This window comes from Simochromis diagramma, unplaced genomic scaffold, assembly GCF_900408965.1.
Source record: "Simochromis diagramma unplaced genomic scaffold, fSimDia1.1 OVJJ01000421.1, whole genome shotgun sequence".
NCBI classification, from domain to species: Eukaryota; Metazoa; Chordata; class Actinopteri; order Cichliformes; family Cichlidae; genus Simochromis; species Simochromis diagramma.
The window spans coordinates 4,079,060-4,104,612 of record NW_024387250.1 but is presented as its reverse complement, the minus strand read 5'-3'; the positions used below and the strand labels follow the sequence as shown (position 1 = coordinate 4,104,612).

Here is a 25,553-nt window from a genome sequence, read left to right as displayed (position 1 = left end):
CCAGAATAATACACCAGAACTTTTAATCTGTGAAGGTTTTAATATTTAAAGCACTCAAAAGTGGAGTAGAGGTGCTTTGGTACTAATGCTGAGAAGAAAATCTTGCTAGAGTGCTAAAGTTACTTGAACTGAACAGAGCACTGTGGGCAATGTGCAAAGAAAAAAACAAGCAAGCAAACAAGTAAACAAAACAGATAATAGGGATGCGAATCCCATCTGTCCTCTTGTCACCAACAGATGAAAGATAAGGAAGCGTGAACAACGTAAAGTAGGAACTGGATGGGGGGGGGGGGACAAAACACAGGTCACCCTGATAAGACAGGCCAAACAGGGCCTTGGTGTGTGGTGACAGCTCCTGGAGGTGAGCCAGAGCAGAAATGGACCTTTTTTTCTTCACTAATAGGCAGGTGCTTTTGTATTTTGTGTTGTAAATGTATCTTTCAGTAAATATTACATTTTGTTAAACTGTTAAACACCTTTAGTACAGCTTTGGTACAAATGATTCAGCGATCAGAAAAGCACCAAAATTTGTTTACTAAAAGACGGATCTGATGCAGGTTTGTCTTTCTCAAATAAACCCAACAAGAAAGCGCACTGACTTGAAAATGTTCAAAGAAAATGTTCCATATCTCCCTTCTTTACCCAACTATACATTTAGGTTTTAAGCTAATGAGAGTACAAACAGTACGGCTGACGACATTCCCTCAGTGAGACAAGTGCCTCTACACTGCACTCAGACCCACTCTTTCCATAGTGATATCGATTAAAAGGTAAAAGCACACACCCCTGGGGCAGAGAGAGGCCACACACACACGCGGCTAAAGTTACTCTGTATGTGTGTATGTGTGTGTGTGTTTGGGAAATGAGAGAGTGTGTTGCATGGCCCACTGTTGCACTGGTAACCCAAACCCTTGGAAAAGATTGCAGCTCATTCAGAACCAGAAGGAATGCGTGGTGCAGATAAAACCGTTCATGCGCTCACTTGTACAAACAAGTATCATTTACTATCAGAGAACTCAATTTGTTTATGTTTATATAATTATTTTTAATAGACAAAACTCTTAAAGAAACAAACAAGCATTACCTTCCCCACCGACAGGTTCGAACATCCCAAACTGCTCTAAGACTTTGATGAAGAGACCCATGACCAGCAGCACCGCAATCACCTCTAACCCGTCCAGATTCAACATCTTGAGAGGCCGCCCATATGTCCAAGTCAGGACATGTAAACCTGTCCAGCTGTCCTCAGCCTGAGCACTTTAAGCTCAGCAGAGTTGTCTTCCACTGTCTTCCTCACTTTTAGTCACTTTGATGAAGTCCAAAGTGTTCTAACTTCAGAGGGATTTTACAAAGTGAGGTCAACTATAACAATAAGCGGCTGATAGCTTGGCTTGACGGGCGTTTCTCTTCTCTCCCCAGAATCTTTCTTCAGTCAACCCCTCTTATTCCCCGGTGAAGGCCATAACCACTTAAGCTACAGGCTGTCACACAGAAGTCCAGAGCGTCCCAACTGTTGAACTTTTTTAGGGGGCATTTCCCCCTCCCTTCTCCTCCTCTTCTTCCAGGCCCCCCTGCCTGCCGAGTGATGGAATCTAGGGATGCGCTGCGCCTGCTAGTCCTTTGGCAGTGGTTGTCAGGAAGCAAGTGTTGTGAGGGGGAAAGAGGGAGTGAGTGAGAGAGAGGCGGCAGATAAAGAGAGGGGAGAGGATGAGAGGGAGAGAGACAAACAGAGACAGATACACACACACACACACACACACACACAGCGAGGCAAATTGTTTGGGGGAGATGAGAGAGTTGAGGTATACCCTCCCTCTCCAGCGACATTACCTTCATTGATTTGCCTAATGTGGTTTCCTTGGTAACTGGGAGAGAGTGTTTAAAAGCAGATTTAAGTAATGGAAAAAAAACATATTTATGTTCACCTTAATTCATCTCAAATGTGTGTTTTCACTGTAGAGATTGCAGCATCTGTTCTGCAGACGTTGTTCCTGTCGGTCGATAGAATGTCTCATTAACTTTTTTAATGTGTAGCTACAAGGGCTCAGATTTCTGGCTCTGGTATAGAAAAGCTTAATGCTTCTATGAGAAGAATGTCAATGTAATAATTCAAGGTACATGCTGAGGGGCATGTTATGTACTTTACAAAAATGTTACGTGTGGCACAAAATTAGCCTACATGGCAGAAGCGGTTGAGAAAGTTCTACAAGAACGTCCCATTAGATTACTGCTATTTCTTTGACTTTAACTGTACTCAGGTAAATAGTAGACATGCTATAAACATGATAGCTATTGCTATTGTTGAAAGAAAACCTTTGGGCTTTCTCTACATTTTTTTTATTGGTTATCATGTTAGCTTCTTTGCAACCTGGGACCTCTTTTGCTAGTTTGCCAATTTTGATGTCTAGGCTTTGACTTCCTGTTCTATCCACGGCTCAGTGTTTGCAAATTGCAGACAAGTTTAAAAAAGATAATAAAAAGTCAAATCATGCTGCAGTTTCCCCACTTTTGGCTAATTCTACCCTGCCTTTAATCTCCACACGGGGTCCCTGTTCGAACATGACTTTTCAGTAGAACTTAGATGACAAGTGGTTTAGAAATTAAAATCAGAACAGTTGACATAGTTGCTCATCCAGCTCTCAATCCCCCACACTTCAGAGTTTATTGTAAATGTGTGAAATCCAGAAAGATATAAGCTTGGCTTTATTTGACAAACTAATGAGGATTAAAATCAATTGAAAATGACAAATGTGAGCTTGTCCTTGAGCACATTTTGGGTGAAGACCCACTCGGTTACCATTGCATGTAAATGTGTTTAAATTATGACCAACACTGTAGCAGGAATAGTGCTTCTTGTAAATTGTGGATGGACAACAGATGAATCAGCATGGCATGGGCTCATTGGTCCTTTGGCCAGATGAGCTAACCACAAAGCTTCCAGTAATGAAAATCTTGTCCTTTGTTTCAAAATATCCATATTGACATATCTGTTGATAGAGATAAGTATTTCTATAGAATTGTTTTGACTTGTGGTCACCAACCATGAGTTGTCCATAAGTTAATCTTATATTACTGATGGCGTAGTTCAAATGCTTCACACACAGTGGAGGATTTATGACAGAAAAATGTGTAAAGTGAATGAAAAACAAACATCATAAATGTGCGGTAATAAAGAAAAATGGGTAAACTAATTAACTCTTACTGCCAAATATTTGAGATCAGTTCTTGATCTTTTTTTTTAAAGAAAGAAAAACATATCCTCTTTCATAAGGACTCGTGCTGTGATTTGGTAATTGCATCACCCCAAAATATTCATAGTGTTTGTCAGTCATCAGCTCAGGTTTGGATACCTAAAGAATCAACTTGAATCTGTGCAGGCTGTTACTGTTACCCACTATCTAAGTAAATTCTGCCCCACCCTGAATAACTCCCAGGGAGGGTATCGCTTCACATTATGCTGCAAAAATAACAGAGCTGGGGGGAAATGGTATGTTGCCTCTCTGTCTTATTGTCCCGCTGTTCTTCCCATTCTGTCTCTTTCTTTGGAAAGTGGAAGGGTTGAGAGAGGAAAGACAGCAGCAGCTTGACAAATGTGCAGTGTCTGTTTTTACTTCTGCTCTTGTTTCTCTTTCTTGACATTCCTGTTGCTACATTTTCAACTGGGCAGTGCAGTGGCATACCTCATTACTGTCACATAAACAGCGCCATCGTGGACATGGTGGGTCACACAAGCATGCACATTTCAGACAAGGTCACAGGAAACCTATTCTTGGCTGACGTTGCTTTTACATAAACAGTGTCAAAACCGAGAGACGCTTCACCACCATAGCTGTTTTTTTCCTCTTAATTCTACAGCAGCAGTGTATACAATTTGTATTGAAGCAGAGCTCTAATTGCAGACATGGTAAATATAAACAGAGAAATATTAAACCAGTCACTGACAGCAGAGACAGAGAGAGGGAGATAAAGAAACCTGAGCCCGACTTGTTGGTTAAAAATGATTTCTCTACCCACTTTTATGTTGAAGAGTTGCCATTCAAGGGGATAGATGGGAAGAAGTGAGGCAGGCTGCTGCAAGACACGTGGTGGCAGGGGGAAGTAATGAGAAGTAAGAAAAGACAGAAACAGAACAAGAGGGTACAAAGGAAGGACAAACTGAGGAGCAGGAGTGACTGAGGTCAGATTCCTCTGTGTAGCGAAGTGCAGAGGGAAGAGGTATCTATTCTTTATTACCCTCCAGCATCTCTCGCCTCCTGGAGGATTTTTCACCTCATTCTGGCTGTCACCATAGAAAATTGGACCCGCAGATGTGTCCTCTACTCCTCCGCTATCCTCCTACCCTACTTTCTCTGCTATTTCTCATCAAATCTACAACTCCAAAGGCTTTTAATTTCAAAAGAAAGGACGACCCTCTCAATCAAAAAGCTCATTAAGTTCAAAAACTCGGTGCAACAGGTCTTCGAGCTCCAAAATTAGACACAGTTAGACTTCGAGCTCCATCACACTACAGTGCCATCGACAGCTTACAAATACAGCATATACAAATACTGTATACTGCATAAACTGTTTTGCCACTATTTTATGAATGGTCATTAGAATAGAAAATACTCTTGAATTTGTCTGAATTATAAATTATAAATAGCTGTTTTTATGTTTTTCATGTAATGTGTGACTTCTTTCTTTATGTTACAGTATGTGAATTGCATTTATTGAGACCATTTTGCATTTAAACTTCTGTATTAAACCAAAAAGTATCTACATATGCTCACACTTCAGTTTAAGAGCTGTCCAAATTTTGTGCATGGTGTTCACAGCCCAGTAAAACCATGAAATAAAGGCCTGATCCATGCAGAAGTAAAATAGTCTTCTTCTCTCTCTGCAGAGTTGAAAGGCTAGTATTAAGACAATGTAGATACATTTTCAACTTTCAATTTATGAACTAAATAAACGTCACATTAGATTTAGATTAGATTTAGATTTAGATTAGTAATTTTATTTCAACATGTGAACAATATACAAGTACATTTAGAAAAGAAATAAGAGAGAAAAAAAAATACTATACAAATTACATACAAAAAAAACATTCTGATTAATTTTACATGTTGAAAGGGAGTGGGAAGAAGTATACACTTATTTAATCCCACCCCTTTGCCATAAATTATCAGTGAATATTTAGTCAGCTTCCTTACTGATATAATTTGTAATAAAAATAGTGAACAGATTTCTGATATACTATATACTATAATATCACATCATGAATTTTTTGTTTGTTTGTTTGTTTTTAAATAGAGACATTCACTTAATTTAAATATTAAAACTTCAAGAAAGTCTTTGAGAACTTTTATGTATGTACACATATGGCCCATTAACTTAAAATGGGTAAGAAAATGAGAGATCCCACAAATATTCTGTCACGTTGTAGTTAACATATGTTTATGCATCTTCAAATTATAATAAAACTGGACTAAACTGGTTTGATATGAACAAGAATAAACTCCATGCACGACTCACTAATCCATATAGTTAAAAAAAAAAATCTCTATCAATAACTGTTTTTTCACTAACCCTTTGAAAGGCAATTAGTTCAATCTGCAACAATGTTACAGAGATTCATCTATAAGATGATACAGGTTCTAGTTCGCTACTATAGCTATGTATCTGGTATGATTTCATAAATGAATATCATTTATGAAATAGTAGAAAATGCAAATAGTAGGGAGGGAGTTATGTGGAGGACTTTGCTAGAAGAAAGGCTAATTTCCATACAGTCTGGTAAGTATATGGTGCCTGAGGTTACTTTGTGTGTTCCCTGCTGAGACATCGCAGACTAATGAGACCTTAAAAGCCAAACCTTATTTGCTCTCTTTTTCTAGTATGAACCATATTATGAGAAGACTGGAATCACTTAGGTTTAAAAATAAATCACAAACTTCCCAGCCTACTATTGATTTTTCCAAATTTCTTCTGCTGCTAAATATACCGTGAGAGACGCTGTGAGACATAAGCACTGAGGGGAAGCTAGACAACTGATAGGCGCTAAACTGTGGAGAGTGTTGTTCTCATTTGTACTGATAGGTTTATGGCTTTTCTAATAGACTCGAGTGAATTTACTGACATGTGTCATCGGTATTTATGGAGGGCGATCGTGGCTCAAGAGTTGGGAGTTGGTGGTCAGAGGGCCCGGTGGCGCCAGTGTCCGGCAGCCTCGCCTCTGTCAGTGCGCCCCAGGCTGTGGCTACAATGTAGCTTGCCATCACCAGTGTGTGAATGGGTGGATGACTGGATATGTAAAGCGCTTTGGGGTCCTTAGGGACTAGTAAAGCGCTATATAAATACAGGCCATTAACCATTTACCATTCTTTCTATATGTCAAACTTAAGACTCAGGGGAGTGTTATGGATGCGTGAGCTGACATTTGAGATCAGATCACCTCGGGGTACATTGATTGAAGGAATGAAGATTTATGACAGGCTACATGCTTATATTGCTCTTAAGGGCTCTATGGAGGTGTTTTGCTGTACTGACCCTGTCATGTATACATTACTATTGATCTCTGCATTAATAACGCTTGACTTAACATGCCTAAGAAAAAATACACACACAAACCTTTTTTGTTTCCACTTTTTTAACATATAAATACAAGGATAAACATAAAGTATGGTCGTTTAATCACTATAAATGTGCCTGTATGGCCAAACATGTCATCTTTTGTGTAACTGCCTTATTATGTGACAGTATAATCAGTAAAAATACTACACAACATCACTGAACAGGTCTGACTTGGGGGTTGGGAGGAAGAATATGGACGTTCTTAAATTCCAGATCAGCTAGACTGGGACATCTAGTGGGCACAAAAGGCAAAGATCAGGTATTTTAATGCTAAACCAGACACTCATGCGGACTTGTAGGCATCAAGGGAAGAAGCATCACATTCAGTTCGTTTTCCATTCAGTTTCATTATCTTACTGTATAACATCCATGTACCTAAATAATCGCAGCTTCTCTTCTTTTTCATCCATTGCAATAAATAGCCCAACTGACACGCCCCTCACTTCCCTAATAGTGTTAATATGTTATGCAAGTTAGTAAAATTATAATACATCAACAATAAATTACCTACAAATAGTACTATTCTCCAATGCAACAATACCTCGCTGATTTCCTAAATCTCTTTTTTTTTTTTTGTTTTATCTGTAACATTTTGCTTCTCATTAGCATGGAGACTAAATATGAAGTGAAATATCCATTCACTTGCCATTCCTACTAAATCTGCCATGTTAAAAGGGAATTCCAGTGAGCCAGAAATGCAGTTCCATAAGTAGCAGAGTTGTAAATGGCCTGCATTTATATAGCACCTTATAACGGCAGCTATGATCTTCAAAGCACTTTAAAGTGTTTCTCATGTAACAGATCCTGGATCTTGGTGGATCCTTTAAATCTTTCATTAACCCTTCAATAAGTTTATGATACAGATTTCCGCTTAAAATAGCACCTTCAACAAACCTTAAACAAATTAAGAGGATGAGATCTACAGAAATCTTTAAATCTTTCTAAGAGTGACACTCACCTTTCTTCATGAACAGCCAGTAAGACAGAGGGAATATGGAAATGAGGATGAATGCATAAAAACTTCCAATGCTCTCCTCGGAGTTGCTCATTATGACCAGTGACTGCAGAGCCCACATAACCAACACAGGTGGGCAATGTTTGGCTTGTATTATGAAACAGCTGTATTTTGAGGTAGCACAATCGTGTATCTCTTTCTTTCCTGTGGGCGTGACATAATGTTTTTTCCCATGTACTGTGTGCACCTATGCATGAACAAACATGCACCACCTGTTTTGATAAGGCATGTTTTTTTCACCCTCAGGTTTCATGTACTAATAAAAAAGGTTAAAAAAAAAAAAAGACACCTACTCTCAATTACCTATTCAGCAAGACTGAATGAGTCTCTCTATGTCTTTCATTTATGTCTAATATGTGCACTGACAGTGTGTTTTGTAAATTACCGCTGATGTATTATTCTCGTTATGCCCCGTGGCAGCGCACAATGCATGTGGAACGGTGACAAAAGTCTGCAAGCACAGTGCACAGGCAACAAGTGCAGCAACAGAAAATGGCAACACAGCTGATTGAAAACACAGAGATAAGAATGTAGGAAATTTCCAATTTTCAACTCTCCATGCAAAAACAAAAGTACAAAACCAGTCTGGCGCGTGATGGTTAGAAATAAACAATGTATTATTTATACCATATCATATTGAATGCAGAATGAGTGAATTTTCAATTTCATAGTGCCGGCGAGCAGGTGCTGGATGGTGAGAAAACCTACTGGGAGAGAAGAAAGAGAATGGGAAAGAAGGTTGTGGGGGGAAGAAAGGTAGACTGTGAGAGAGGAAAGAGAATTACAAAATATTGTAAAAGTGTGCCTTACTACTGGAAAGTGTGGGTGTACTGTGAGCTCATGGACTGCAAGAGGGAATCACAGCACAGAAACGTAAAATAATCAGCCACACACCTCCTCACTGGACGTTTTCAACAAAACAAGCGCAACTTCAAACATCGTCCACTAGAGGTCAGTGCAGATTAAAGTATTTATAGATATTTCAAAGCAAAGAAAGCACACATGCCCTCTTGCACATAAAATAAAACCTACAACACACTTGAATGTGTAACGAATGTTCTGGTAAGTGGATTTTATGTGCCCTTCAAATGTCATTTACACACCCACTAACCAGATAAAAGCATGACCAAGTCTTGAGTTGCTGCCAAATCATTAACATCGCCTCATTAGCTTAACCTTAAAGTCAGCCATGTGTACCACATTACAAATAGGAAGACCAACTGTTTTTCCTGTAAATAACTTAGACTCACAGCTTTAATCGACCATTTTAAAAATAAAAGCCCTGACCAGCAACAAAACGCAAAATAAATTCCTAATTACAGCAGGTTTAATACCTTCTCTGATATCTTCCCTGTTAAAAAGGTCGACTGCCAGTTGAATTCCTTGTTCATTACTTTGACTGACTCATACAGCCTAGGCAAGGACAAATATAATATAACCCATCTGGTGATATCTAAATGAATGTCTCATGGACAACAGGACAATAGGACAATGACAGCAAGCACGTGGAGCTGATGCCACGCTGAATCAGCAGCTAATCAAAAGGCACAAAATGATCCAACCTGTACCAAAGGACAAACCTGCCTGTACTGCACACGCAAAGCCCTGCAAAGTCACAGAGGGGGGATAGCGCACTATTGATGACCACGGATAAAAATGCATTAAGCACAATCACATGCAAACACGGTGGATATTGAGAATCTTTACGCGCACATAGAGCATCTTTGTCTACGAGTCAATACGTGCAACCGGTTGTTTACATCGGGAAATCACATATAATGTAGATAACAGAGGAGACGGGACGAAAGGGAAGCAGAGGAAGCCATGATTGTCTCAGACAGCCAGGCCCAGTCAAATGCTCTATTGTGTTAAATCTGTCAACTGTCACCAAAGAGAACAAGCAAGAGAGAAATGGACTGACAGAGGGTGAGAGACATAAAGAGGGAGAGAGAAAGAAGCTGTCGTCATGGACACAACGCACAGCATCAATTCCCCAGGTCTGGGTTGAACATAAAGCCACACACAAACCGGCATACACACACTTACAACCATCTATTTTCACCCTGCCCCACGTATCCCTTAAAAAGGACACAGACAGGCGTTCCAATTTTATCTCTTACATTGTGCCAGTGAATATAACACATATGGTAACACAGTCAGAAGCATGTACACAATGCTGCTTGTGCTTCATCACACACAGCTTAGTTTGTGAACCACTGTCTCTCTGATATTACATTGTGGACCTGACAAACCATATTAACATGGCTGGGAAAGCTATGGCGAGCCATTAGCATTCTGCAGAGCAAACACACATACAAACTCACGCATGCAGACTGAGTGGTTATTTCAGAAAAGAGTTGAGCATGCCTTCCAGAGAGTAATTATTTCTAATCCTTTTTCCTGTTACTCTCCCATCCTTTGAGTAAATATACTTTACTACAGTTGTCTGAAGAGACGTCCAAATCCAGGCTAAATAAAACCTTGCAGTGTGATTGGGTATACTCCTAATCAGCCATTGTTTTCTAGATTTCTATGTTAATCTTGATCTCATTTATTTTCATGTGACCCGCTGTCTTCATAGTTAATTTGATGACAGTGCCCTAAAGTTTAAAAAGGCAGCTAAACTATCCCGATTTTCAATATGTAGACATGCAGTTGTCATTTGTTCCACTACTGTATCTCCTTCAGTTACTGTAAAAGTCAGCTGATCATGGACTGTTGTGTAAACTAACAAGTACACAATGTAAGGCTGTTGAACTTGTGAGCTCAACCAGTGCAGTTACATTTAAAATCATTTTCAAGTAACAGGATTTTTGTCAGTAACAGATTGTCCCAACCATTGGGCAAGTAAATGAAATTCGATTTTTTTATGAGAAGGAAAAATCTGAATTCTTGAGACCAGCCACACATTATTGGGGTGAAAAGTAAAGTGCCTTAAAGTGCTTACTCCAAAAAAAATTGTGTTTCCTATTAAGCGTTACTTTTTCTAAGTCTGGTCATTGTGATATGATCATTTATACTCACATCTTCTGATCACTTTGCTAATGCTGGGGTTTAAAAATAGTCCTGTCATTAGAACAGAATATAATAGAATGCCATCTATTGTCACTATACACAATGAGTGAGGTGCATCGCTCTGTGGCACTATATACATATGAACGGTATTCAAAAATATCAAATGTACAAATATCGGGGAAGGAAATAGTGTTATATATTTACAGTGTGGATTTCAGTAGACATCCAAAGACAGCACTGTCTCTCTAATCAGGCTTTAAGTGCAGAGGCCCGTGTCAGAGTAAAATATGAGAGCTGATATTTGAAATGATAGAAGAAAGTAAGAAATGTGACATGGGCACAACAGTTAGCTGAACAGTCAGTCATTTTGTAAGTTTATTTAATAGAAAAAAATAATATTGTACTTATAAATATAAATAGATTAGTATGTAATTACATCTTCCAATAAATATATGCATTCTCATAAACATTTGTTTATGAGGGCACCAGTGTGTGAAAGCCACCTTGTTGCCACACAAGCTTGAACACAGCATTTTATTTATGTGGTTAGAGACCCGCCACACGTGTCTCATGCCAACAGATAGGAGGCGAGAACATTAGTAGGTGTTCTAGTGTCATGGAGGAAAATTTTAATTCATGTCTGCATCTTCTGTTTTTTAAATAACCTTTTTTTTTTGTTTTACAGCTACTTTCATTAAAAACTTACTGGGAGGCCATTATCTGTCTTCAACCTTTAGTGGAAAATATATTAAACTCATTGGACTGCTGTAATGCTGCACTTAAAGTAAGAACAAACTTGCATGTAGGTGGAAAAAAATTGTAGAAAATGTAGTCTATTTGGCTATCACATTAATCAGTTAAGCATTTTAGAAATGCACACCTGGAAATTCTTCCGTGTACCACACAGCATAAAATGCAGCACTTCAGATGACTTGTGCTGGCACTGAATGAGACAAATGAGTTAACTCCAACTGAAAACCTTGAAATACACAGTGAGTAATCAAGTATTTCTCTTGACTATGAAAAAAAGCTACAGAGAGGACACAGACACAGTCAGCTGATAAACCCATGCTGCCCCTTTTCCCCAAAGGCAGGTAGGAGCACAGGTCATGATGCGATGCACACGGTGGAGTGGGCCGCAACAGCTATAAATAACTCCGAGAAGAATCAGATTTGGAGAACCGGAGGTGGGAACTGATGAGATCACACATACCCATATGTGTCGGTGAGCACGCGCGTGTAAACATGCAGCCGCACAAAAGGCCTGGATCAGAGGAAATGGAGATGGAGTCAGACTGACATCATGCAGACTCGCAGACAGATGAGCAGACAAAACAACGGAAAAGCAGCAGAACACAGATCAGGATCAGACTGAAAGCATCACTGTGACTGCGAGCAGGGAAGTGACACTGAGGTTACTACAGCTAATAAAAAACTGTAAAGGAGCTTACTGTAGTAATAAAACAAAGTATTACATTGATAAATTAAATCAGTGTTTATTGAACAATAATGTCCCTGTATTAACTGCAAATCAAAGTGGATTTGTACAAAGACAAGCTTACAGTTTTTTAAAAGTATACGCTTCTGTATTTGAAGTGCATGAGTGAATTTGATAAGAGTACCACGTTTTCAAAAAGTTTGGACAGGGACATGTTTGCTGCTGCATTGCATCACTTCTTTTATCGATGTCTGGAAACTGAGGAAACCGAGTGCTGTAGTCTTCAAAGTGAGACATCTTCCCATTTTTGTTGATACAGGATTTCATCCGCTGAACAGTTCTCCTTTGCCATATTTTTCATTATATAATGCTCCGCGTGTGACAGGTCTGACCTGAACTTAAGTTAAGCTGGTGCAGCTGGTGCAGATTGTGCTTTCGCTGTGTCTTGCTGAAAATCAGAAAGGAATTCCTGAATAAGACATCACCTCAAAGACAGCATATCACTCCAAACTCTTTATATATTGTTCCACATTAATGGTAGAATTTCAATTTTTGATCATACTAAACACAACACAGTTTTGCAGGCTGGACACAGATGAGCGGTGGCTGTTTTAGATCTTGGTTTTTTTTTTTCTCTGCACTGCAGTTTTAACCCGTGTTGAACATATATATTTTATATAACTTTTTCCTTTCGCTACCTTTGCAGCATGTTTGCTTGTTCAACAACATTTTTTTTATTTTTGCCTCTGTCCAAACTGTTTGAAATGTGCAGGCACCAAAATGTTATTATTTCAAATGGAGCTTCTAATATCACCATAACTTATTTATTCACTAACCCTTTAAGGACATCGTGTGTTTACAGAGTAGTTTCCACAGTGACTAAACAAGTAAAAGGTATGTGGTTTGATCCTGGGAAGAGACACAAATATCTTTGGGGTTGTTCACTCAGAAAAGGAGTAGAGGAAGTGTTGCTAAGACATCCAACAGGTGCCCATCAGGCTCACTATGAAAGAGGCCTCAGAGGCCGAGGCTCTCTGTTTAGGATAAAATCGTGTAACAAGTTTATTGTTGGACCATTTCAGCAAACAAAACAGATCAACATGCATCAACCTCTTTGGGGTTGTGTCAGAAAGGGGATCCACCATATAAAAAGTCTTAAGACCCTTTAAGAATAAGCATTCGGAAGTGTCTTCTTTATATGTCTCTATGTAATAACACATGATGGGTTTTGTCTGCTTCCATATAGCAATTATTTGAAGGAGTTTGGTTTTCACAGTGCTACTAAGCCTTAACAATGGAAGACAATCAAAGACCAAGAAGACATTTAGGAGGGAGAACTCGCAGTATTTTGTTTTATGATGAGATTAAAAGAAATGTGTAGTTTATGGTACTGCCGACCACTAAGGGTGTAAGAGTCCCAGACATGATTGGACTTAATAAATGAACCACTTTTCACTGTATTCCTTTATTTATACTGACAGAGCAAATACTGAACGTTGATCCACTGCAGTGAGATGCTAAAAATTACACTGGCGATTATTTCCAGCAGGGAAAGTAAAAATAACTAAAAAAAAAAAGAACTTTCTGCAGTTTTTTCCCTTCATTCTTGAGCATCTGCGAGTGCAGCATGTGATCAGACAAAAGTTATGTAAAGTTGTATCGGAGTATGTCCATGCCGAACCATGAAAATATCCAGCTATAAGACGACCACCTAGAAAGATGCAAATGCACAAAGATGAACCCATGCAGGGACACACCTACACACACAGGCTCAAACACACAGACGCGCACACACACAGAACTGACTGACAGACATCAAACTGATGCAGAGCTAAGAGATGACAGACAAGTGCCACTTGAGAAAATGACAGGCAAGTGAGACATTTACACTGATAGAGAGAAGAAGAGGGACACTGAGTACTGTCAGTCAAGAAGACTGGTGAGGAAGTCTCTTAGTGGGGTATGATATATTTATTTGTCTGTTAGTTATTTATAAAATGCTTTTTTAGTTTCATTTTCTACCTTTATTTGTCTAAAAGAGTCACAAATGCCTAAGGCTTTTTAAATTAACAAAAAAGTAACTCTTTAATCAATGTGGAAAGACAAGACAGTGATATAACTCAATAAATCAACCATCAGTTTGTGATTGTTTTACACTAGTCAGACGAGGCTGGGGAGTAAACATGCATTACACTAAATGTTAATGTGCTCTGACATGCTGTGAAATTGATTATTATGGGCTGATGCTAGAACAAATTAATTTAAAAAGTCTAAGCACAGAGACGGAGAGAGCGAGAGAAACATGATGTTTGAAAGATTTGTGCACAAAAATATTTACAACTTTTAAGCTTGCGTATCACTTCACTCAAACACACTCTTATTGTCAAAATGAATCCTTTCCTATCTGCCCCACTTCAGTCAACCTCCAGTTCTTTCTTCCCATCCATCCGCTCTCTCCTTCTCGGCCTCTTGCTCTCTCTCTCCCTGTCATATCGACTGGAGGTCAGCAGCACACTCTCTCAAGGTCGTATCTGTCTGAGACCGACCCTCCTCATGCCCGGATGGCTGAGTGGAAGCGACAGCTCTGTCCCAGCTGGGGTCCATCAGACTTTTAGTGCCTCTGACCACCAGTGTCCCTGGTGGATAGCCCTGAAGTGCACCCTTTGTCCTCAGCGGCTGCTGTCTATTACAGAAAGTGTCACACAGAGACAAAGGAGGGAAATAGAAGGTTGGCTAGAGGAGGGATAGAAGAAATCCAACTAAACATTCCTTTAAATGACTCAAAAACAAATTTAACATAACATGAAAGAAAGATGCATTTCAACTTTGAAATTCATCCTTACAGACTGAGCACCACTGAATACTTATTATCAGAGATGGGCAGTAACGCGTTACTTGTAACATGTTACTGTAATCCGATTACTTTTTCCAAGTAACGAGTAAAAACGGTAATTGGATTACCATTACCGTTACTTTCCCGTAGGAACGCTGCGTTACTGCGTTACTAAAACCGTGATTTTTTTGCGAGAATGTCTCATGACAATGACGTAAGCGAGTGCGACGTTCGTGACAACAGCTGTGTGCAGATCAACAATGGATAATATATCGAGTCTGGGAGAGAGTATGAGCATGCAGCGTTTAAAGCGTGGAAGTACTGACCTTATTTTGAGTTTGATTCCATAAAAAGTGACAAAAACATTAGCGTCCGTTGTGCATAGGAAAAAAAACCCTAAACTTCCAAGCAACACCGACTGCGCAACGACGTAATGGGAAATTCACAGAGAAACTCGCGGATTCTTCAACTGACCGCGGCACACCTGCACCAGGGCAAACCTCCGCCGACCCCACTCCTGCTTTACAGGTGAAAATAGAGCAACAGGACTGCTGAGTCTTTGATTTTATTTATTTTCTGCTGTGTTTTACTTGCATCTATTTAAAAGAGTGAGTGTAAACACAAAAAAATATTTTATTTTATGTGCTGGAATGTGCAGAAAATAGGTTTAAAATTTAAACAAATTTCTTCCAGTCAGAGAATGTTGCATATAATTTAATTTTTGCTTGATGCAAAAGATTAAAACTAATAAAACAAGTTTTAAAAAGAGACTTTTCCATTTGATTACATTTTGTATGATGGATTATGAAGAAAAAGTAGAATTGGGCTGAAAGATCTATCGCTTTATCACCTATTCAGGTTGTAAATCGTGTTTTATAAAAGTAACTAAGTAACTAAGTAATTAATTACTTTTGAAAATAAATAATCGGTAAAGTAATGGGATTACTTTTTGCGGAACTAATCAGTAATTAGTTACTGATTACCTTTTTCAAGTAACTTGACCAACACTGCTTATTATCACTGCAATCACTTTCCAAGCTCACTGATGTGTGCACAAAGCTGTTATGGTGTCACCTCTTTGGTGGATGAGGTAAAGTTGTCATGTTTACTTATCTTTAAATTAAGTTTTTGGAGAGAATTTATATGATTTACAAAAATTAACAACTGATAATTAAAAAAAAAGAAGAAGCAAAAGGCCAATTAATGTACCTGTGCTCAGATTCCCGTTGATTTATCTCGTTATATGTTACAATGAACATATTTTTGGGTTGCTTCAAGGTGAATATTGGTTCTCTTAGATCTTGTATCACAACAGTTTTGTGATGTGTATTCATACTTTTTTCCAGGCATTTTATAATATTATTACTGTTCAACAGGTTAATAGCAAACTTTGAAAACGTTCCTGGTTTTACTTAAATTTTACTTCAACAACAGGTTTCGCTAAAAATAAAAATACACAAAATTCTGCCCTTATTGATACTTTAATTATACTTTGTTCATGTGCATATTGAAGAAAGAATAACAAAAATGTTCAGGTGGATACTTCTGTACATACTACTATAATAATCTATTGGTTACTTGAGGTGCTCTTCTTTGTATGTTTGGCAAGCCTGCAGTGAAAGCATTCAATTTAACCTCAAGAAATAACGCTGTCCTAAAGGTAAAGAATCCAGCGTACATGTGCATGCAGCAGTGGGAGTGAAGCTGAGAGATCCCCGAGGCATTTAATAGCTATAGTTAGCTTAGATTTATCCACTGCTCTGATAGCTATAGTTAGCAGTAAATTTATCCACCTGCCAAGGGAAGTTGTCAACGAGGGGTGGGAAATACACTTTCATTGAGTTAGTTAGCCTTTAATGACTGAGGGACTGGCTGCAAAGAGCTGATTAGAAAATTAATTATTTATCAAAATACTCCTAAAAATTTCTCCTAAAAACTGAAAAAGTGAGAACAAGTCATTAAGGTGTAAATTAAATGATCTGAATTCCAAATCAGGCCTTCATGTATCAAGTTGTTATGTGTGAAGCCACATCTGTAGCTTTTCGCTTCATTTATTTACACTGTGTCTATTCATCAGTTCATCAATCCCACGGGCAGCAGCAGAGTAACATGAAAAGTGTCCCTGCTTAATATTGGAACAGATAACTACTACTAAGCATCATTTAGACTTCATGTTTTTCTTTTTTTCTTGGAATATAACTAACATTACTAAATAATCTAATGAATTATTAATTTCCAATGTGAATATTTCCATTCACTTTAACACTGCGAGTTTTGAACTACTTCACCCTCTGCTGACCTCCCTTCTGTCCTGGCCAGCATGGCTGTTGACAAAAACAGCTGTTTTCTATTAAAAATAGGACAAATGGCCATACTGTGACCATACGTTCAGTCTAATTCTCTGTTAGCCTGTAAACCTTTGTTACACTAAGCTCTGTGTTCAGTTCAGTGTATCATAGTGTCACACTTAATTTAAGCACTTTTTTTTTTAAATTATTAATGTTCTCCTAAAGAGGGTATTTTCTGTTATTGCTGAGATTTAAGTGCAGTAAAGGGTGTCATGGGATTTCCCTGGGGGGTTACACTGAGGCTCAACAACACAATCTGTCACTCTATCATAAATACAAGCCAGTGTAGCTTTAAATGCTCATAAATCCAACGATCTAATCTCGATAAACAGCACTGACTTTCTATAGGAGTGTCAAAATCATTTGACATAATGAGTTTCACTAAACTTCCAAAATGCTCATAGTTTTTGGATATAGATGTAAAACAACGCTCCTCATATTAATGTCTGAAAATAAGACACAACTTCCCAGAAACTACTCTGCTCTGCATTAAAGTTCACTGCAAACTACACAGTCATGTATAATTGTTGTCATCATTTGACAGCCTACACCACGGGAAGACAGAAACCAGAGGAAACACAAGAGTTAGAAGGATAAGGGACACACTGAGGGACAAAAACACAATTTATACAAGATGTTTGGGTTGCCTAGAGATAATACAGACACAATTTTGTGCTGAGCAGGATTGGAAAAATACATTGAGGGAAGTAAATAAATACAAATGATTGATTCCTGTTTTCACTTGATTATAAGTGAGCATCTCTCAGTCCCATCCAAATATGCCATCTATGTGACAAAATGTACTTTTGGTTCACAGAAGCATCTTAGCCATATTTGTGTAATGCAGAAACACATTTTGTTATGCGTCACTGAGCACAGTAGGGCCCCTGTGAGCTTGATATACATTCATAATGGATCATTTATTACAGTGATGTATGCGTCAGCCTATTAGCAACAAAATCTGTACATTCAACAAGTATCAAATACCACAGAACATAACTAAATGCAGCAACAGTGTAAGTGTTTATTACATTAAATAGCCATTAACGAGCCTAAAATAGCTTCAATGGCCATTAGCCATAAAGGCAAAAACTACTTTCTAATCTTGCTGCTCATACATGCCACCTCTGCCTCTCTCCACAGGAACTGGAACTGCTGCTGACTCCCACTTATCACTGGCTGTCTCTTTCTTTAACCACTTCTGCCAGTTTTTGAGCACTTTGTCATGTCACCACCTGAAGTGATTAGTTGCAGACCTACATCCAGGCTGTGATAGAAATTGGCACTGGTGATCCGGACTGTTCGCAGACTTGCCATACTACCATCCTGTGCCATACTACTGATGAAGGTTTGGGGGTCATGGGCAGTGTGTCAAAGGCTGCCCTGCTAGGAAAGCTGATCAATGCGTTGCTCGACACATAACTCCCTCCTTTGATGTCCGCTGACCTCCTAAGCCATCTATTTCCTTCTTGCAGCCACATACATCCATCTTTTGTTGTTCTTTTTCTTTAACAAGCAGTGCAAAACCGAACGCATAAACTCTAGATGAAGAATGAATTATGAACATCTGAGAAGATGATTTAAAATACATTGTCGGTTCTGTTATTAAATAAAGTCAAGTTTTTTTTAATAAAAGAGGATTAAAAATGAAAAAGCCTTTTCCTACAGTTCCTCCTCTTTTTGCCTCCACACTGTATTGAATTTTCCTTTTCTCCTTTCTCCAACAGTTACTTCTAGTTAACCCCCCCTCACTCTCATCACCCCTCACTCAGACTGCTACTAATAGCGGTTTATTTTTAGCACATGTGAGGTGTGTGTGTGTGTATACACATGATGGATGAAGGTGATGTTTCACACCTTCCTCATGAGGGGGAAAAAGTGGTGGATGGGATGAGTGGAGGAGAGGTTGAGGGCGAGGCAAAAAGCGAGCTCGTGAGAGGACACATGCAGAGACAGCTCTTACTACACAAAAAGTGAAGGATTGAGAGAGACACGGCTAACACCTAAAATCCCCACTGGTGCGGCACACTGATCTACAAGAAGCTGAAGATCAACAGGCCACGCTGCACCAGATAATAGTCTTCCTCACAGAGATGAGGGATGACAGGAGCAGCCTTATGGACCGTACCGTCCAATTAAGAAACAGTGCATTAGCTTAGGGCAAAAACTGAAATTTAATCACATGTCAGTTCCTGCTTCTCATCTTTACGGTCAAATCTCAAGAGAAAGTTGGAGAGCTGATCAGAGGTGAGAAAACTCATAACCTACTCTGAATTATGCTGGGAGTGGATATCGAGGAGAGAAATGCAGATGGTACATCACCTGACAGGCAGAGCACTGACTTAATCAACGTTTGACGGAGCGAAATGTGAACAGCATGGAGCAGATTAGGGCTAAAACAGAGGGACGGGTGCCAGTAAAAACAAAGGATAAGGAAGCAAGCAACAGATACACAGAGGGATTATTCGGCATACACAGAGAGCACAAATAACTACAAACCAACTGTCGCTTTTCCTTTAATAACTTGATCTGGAATGCCACTGCATGTGCATATAATTGGCAGCACGTGTAAAACAGAAATGTAATTTTTAAATATAGCTACTCAAAAGGGAACTTTTTTTTCTGCACATGTTTTGACCTTGAACTTCCACAAGGAGTTTATTTTTAGGCCACCGTTTAATCTCCTTCCTGAATCTGCAAGTCAGGAGGTGTCAACAGCAGACAGAAACAGAAGCGAATAATCAGCACAAGCAAGTGAGAATTTTCACGTCTGGCGACAAAACGAGCCTGATCTTAAAACGGGTGCGATTGCTGAGATGTGATAGAATATGTTCTTTCTTTTTTTACATTTTCTATTTATCCCTTATGATTTTTGTCGCTGTCTATCTTTCTTCCATCTCACTTTCTTACAGACCTTTTTTTTCCAGTCAAATGACAAAAACACTTCTCACACCATGCACAGCAGTGAGTAAAATAATAATACCCTAAATGAAGTGGGACAAAATCTTGTCAGGGTCTGGATGCATCTCTTTGTTTCTGCCCCACAAGTTATGTCTTCTGAGATCTGATGCTTAAGCACTACTTCCTGCCGCGTTTTCGTATTACCTATTATATGAGGCACGACCATGCTCTGCCTGGCAGAGGGTCTCCTTCACCCCACAGTTAAGCACACAAACAGGGGACTTTAGCTTGGAGTAAGATATACTTGTAGTAATGAGCAATTCCCTTCCCACTGTGAGTGCCATTACCACACACTGTAATATGACTTAATGCTCTATATACACATAAATATAGCAACGCTAAACCCCCTATAAGCGCGTGTCATAATTTGCCATCATAGGGAGCCCATGGTGTTATTTATTATGTCTAAAAGTGACAGACTGTGTCAATTTTTTATCAAAAGTTGGGGAAAGTGATGGACACGAGTGTAGCGACACTTTTCAAAGACAAGAGGGATGATGTTAAACGTATAAGGTACAATTTCAAACCAAAAACTCGCATACTTCTCATCTAATCAACATGCTGAGCAGTTATGACTCTTAAGCATTTAAGTGTTGACTACTGGCTATAGTGGCTGCAAACAAGTCAGCCCGTGCAACTGCATGCACATGGCCTGCTACCAGAATAACAGTATTAAAGTTTTCATAATAAAATAAAGAATGCATTGAAATTCAGCACCATTGCATGCACACAAATACACATGAAGCAATGCCAAAGCTCACACCGAGCATATTTTATTCATAAGTGAAAGGTTGATAACAAAATCTCTTTGGTCATGGCCACAAGTGGGTTGCAAAGAGAATCAGCTTCAAGGTATGAGAGCTGAAAAACAGAGTGTAAAGAAACGTGTGTGTGTGTGTGTGTGTTTCTCTAGGCATGCATATTTATGCACGTTCTCTTGGCGTAGAACTATGCATGCCCCTGCAAGGAAAAAAAAGGCGGAAGTGGCACGTAGAGGAAGAAAATCAGACGTTATTAATTAGACAGTACAAAGTTGTAATGGCTTTTCAAGGAAGATTAACACCAAGTTTCATTTGGAAAAATGTCAGAGCCCCTAACAAATGACTCATACTCTGGAAAAGGAAATGAATGTGACTATTTCTTGGTCACATTCATTGCACAGGATGCACAGGAAGTCCTTGTGAAAGTCTCCTGTAGTAAGAAAGGTGCAGTGGTGGAGAATGCAGTGTATGACATTAATAAGTTACAGGAAACTGGTGTTTGCACGCGTATGATCTTGATCACCTTAAGAGAATTAATTTGCAGCAAGGTGAGGTATGTGTTGCTCCTCAGCGCACCAAACACATTAATCTTCAGACATGAAATATTGATTTAGGGCTGTTTATTACAACCTCAGGCAATTTACAAGTCAAAACATTGTGTTTGTGTACAGTTACTGTGGAGTAAAGCTGTTAGTGGGCAAGAAGTCATTTTTTAATTTGATGGGAACAAATTTGTTGTTTAGCTGAAACAGAACGACAATGCCTTCAGCTACAATTGAATGTATTCCTGTAAACAAGCTGAAAATACACTGATAACTAAGACAAAGTAGGTTGTTTAACAGTGTGATCAGTGAGCTATTGATCAGGCAATAGATCTGGACACAAGGCAATAGATCTAAAGAGTTTTTTTCTTATTTTAGAGAACACACAGCTGTTGGTACAAATGACAAAAATAAAGGCTTAAGGATTTTCTTCTTCACTCTAAATGGCCATCACACAGGGATTCTGTCACACGGTACACCACTGTACTCACTACTTCTTCACAAACCAACACATTTGCCTTATTTTTGTATTCTACATCATATATTAATTTTACTAAACTGTACACCAAGCTGTAGTGAATACAACTCTCTGGTCTTTGCAGGTATTATGTGAAACAGTTGCACAGATCTGGAGAGTATTCGGTGGCCTGCTGGTAACCTCTGCACCCAAACCTCCTTGTGATTGTTTTAGTTGTAAGCAGATTGCCGTGGTCTCCTATAGGTTGCATGGAAGACACGGACTTATCTGGAAACACTAGCGATTTCCTCTTCAAGTTGTAGTGAAACATAAAAAAGTGTAATGCCAAACTTTTGTAGCCCAATGGTCTCCCTTTCTGAGTTGCATCATACCATCCAGAGAGTAAATTTAACTAAATGATCTTGCATAAAAGTTAGATTTGCAGACAAGTCTTCCATGTAAATTAATGACAACCTACTAATGACCAAATCAATTTGCCTGTAGGTGTTTTGGTACCTACATGCATACCTCAACTTCTTGCTAGCAACTGCCAATCTCTCAATCAGCTGGTTGCAGAATATACAATTTTCCTTAGCAACTGGTGGTTATAGCAACTGGGGTCAGTGACTGGTCTCTAATCTTGAGCGAACTGCCAGGAACCTCCAGAACTGTGCGTTCCTGTCATGTAATAAACACAATGACATTGTGTGGGTACTCCTTATCTTGAGACCTCCGGGGCTATCCTGTGGGACAACAAAAGGTGGGACAACACATTATCCAAAGCTGTACTTTGGATAATGTGGGTTGTATGGTGACACCTCTGTGGATTTGGCTTGTTGGAAAACATAATGTGAAATCTCAGTCACATAGTGATCCAGTTGAATTTGAAGGCCATCTCACGCCATCTTCTTGTCTATAAGAATCTTTAAGTTGCTGATAAACAGGGATGAGAATTGATAAGAACTTAGATTCCGATTCCATGATCGATGTCACTTATTGATTTGTTTCCTTTTTGACTCTCTTATGAATTCTCATTGGGTTCTCATAGGCTCTGCTTTTGGAGTCACCCCCATGTCTAAGCAGCATATCAAAGACATTACAATTATGCAAATTAACTGCATGCTGTGCGGTCAAATGTTTGTGCATGTTGGAGGTATTTCACCACTTTACAAGAAAAAAATCATGTGAATGGGATTCCTTAATGTATGCATTTTTATTAGGTGGTGCAAACAGGTTGGATAGTATTTAAAACATTTTAATTGCACTAAACAACCCTTGTCCCACTATCTGATAAAGGAACACAAACAAAGCTCTGGGGAAGAAGAGGAGAAAAGGACACACAGAAACACACGGACACATACACACACACTAGAATGGCCTTGTTTACCTTGGAGAAGCTAATGAAACAAGCTAATTAGTGGGAAACGTGGAGTTAAAATGGAGGGTGATTAAAAATGACTGTCATCACTAATGCATACACCAGCAAGGGCTAACAACACACAATCAGCATCCTGACCCTTGTGTAGGCCTGTGGTTGAAGAGGCGCAGGACTGTGATTAATTGACAGAACTAATTATAGACACATGAGTCTTTTCAGAAACATGCTGTGTGCTACCAGTAAGGGTATGAGCACATAAAAAAACTAGAGTTTTTTCAAACATGGTCCAGCAAACTTATTCACTGAGGTGGAATAAAAACACCTATTAACCAGGGGCTTTCTTAATGTCATCAGTCCTTTTCTGCATAAGTTAAATTGCTGCTAGGTTCATACACAGTTTGATGGCAGTGCAAAATCTGTCTCTCCATGCCTGACTTAAATGGCGTGTCCCTCAGCACCTTGGCACAGCCAAAAATGCTACAATGCCCAAATACCAAACTATGAATGGCCTTGATGAAATCCCAATGTAGCACAGCCATTATACAGTTCAGCCCTTTCTGGCTCCCACTGCAATGAAGCAGACATCTCTCTTTTTCTCTCTCTCTCTCTCCCATTGGAACAGACACGCAGGAGCCAGTAGTCATGGTAACTCCATTCTGAGTAAACTTAAGGATGTGTATGCACACACACGCACGCACACACACACACACACACACACACACACACCGATTTTAATAAATACTTCATAGATGGGAGCGAATGTGCTTTGATACTGCAGTAGCTAGTTAGCTGGTTAAATAGTTAGTAGCTTCTTTTGCCAGCAGACTGTCAAACTGCATCATTTCCTAAAGTTGCTCTGTTTCTGTTTGTGCCTGTTTCAGGGTGCATGCACCAAACACATGTCTATGTCCGGACAAGGTATGAATATCAATGAGTACAATTATTCCAACCTTTTCATAACAAGGATGTATACGGAAAAAAATAAGCACTTAAACAAGATTTGTTTCATTCCTTCAAACATTGTCACACCACTCTGCAAAGCCCTAGTGAGTCTATGAGGGTAGTGTATGAGCCTGATTATCTGTTTACACATGGGAAGGGAATGTGGGTATGGGCTTGGAATGGTTACCACTTTTGCTGCCTGAGCCCATGATGGCTTTGTTTTTCTGACCATTGCCCCTAAATTGTATTTTGGTCCATGTAGTAATTTCATTTTTTATAAACTCTGGTGGTAGTCTCCTTTAACGCTGTGTCTTATGAGTTTGATTTTAGCAACAAAAAGCGAATGTTTGTGCATGACTGCTGGAACAATACAAAGTTTGATGTAGTGCCTGTGCTGTAGTGCTTTGTTGTTAATAACTTTAATTACTTTAGCAATGACTTTTTTTTTCTTGTCGTCTACACATCCCAAGAAAACATCAAAATCACCAACGTGTTAGTCCATCTGTCAATGCTTTTCTATTTCCCAGCAATATCTGTGCCATTCATCCCCAAGCTTGTTTTGTGCAAACTCAAAGGCGCAAACAGCATAATTAACGGCCACTACAGAAACTTTTACTATAATATTTGGGCCTCCAGCTGAGGACGTCAAGCAGACAACCAAGTAACAACCAGGTAACATTGCAGACACTGGCACAAGCTTTATTTTCAAGCTTTTTTTTCCTGATGATGTAATCTTTTGCATAGACATTTATACAGAAATTATTAAACCTCAGAGTGTTTATTGGGAAGCATCCCTCAAACTCTTTATCAGCACAAATATTTGTGCTGATAGTGTCATTTCCAGCAGAGTGTTTTTGTTGTGATGAACGCACACTCACACATGGGTTACAACATGTGCATTTATATGTCTGTGCTTTCTCCACGCATGATAAGCGGCTGCATTCAGATCACGAACATGAAGCTCTGCAGTTGTCAAAGTCTGAAGAGATAACGAGGAGAAAAAGCAGAGGTGGAGATGAGCAACCCTGATGTCAAATTAGCATTCACACACTGCTCTATTGACAAGGTCATCTAAACACAGCTTTACCTCCACCCTCAGGATCAACTGCTGGGATTCAATAGAACCACCCTACTCTGTTGTGTTTTCCCCAAGGCAATGTGAGCTGCTGCTCAATATCACTCGCGAGAAAAAAAGGAAAATGGGTGTAAAGCTTAGCGGCAGGCTGTCAATAGGCAACATTATAAAGGGTGATT

General features: G+C 39.2%; 1 protein-coding gene across 4 annotated transcripts in view; it reads right to left on the bottom strand.

Annotated features, from left to right (window-relative positions):
• LOC120714766 (Kv channel-interacting protein 2-like) overlaps positions 1–25,553 on the bottom strand; it is a 110,530-nt gene that overhangs the window by 24,612 nt on the left and 60,365 nt on the right. Inside the window, exon 1 of one of the 4 annotated variants that reach the window (XM_040001150.1) lies at positions 1,085–4,952. The exons of the other annotated variants lie outside the window; for them this stretch is intronic. Within the exon in view, the coding sequence (XP_039857084.1) occupies positions 1,085–1,190 (106 nt within the window). The 5' untranslated portion in view covers positions 1,191–4,952. Of the gene's footprint in view, positions 1–1,084; positions 4,953–25,553 lie in introns of those variants that run through there. 4 annotated transcript variants of the gene reach the window in all.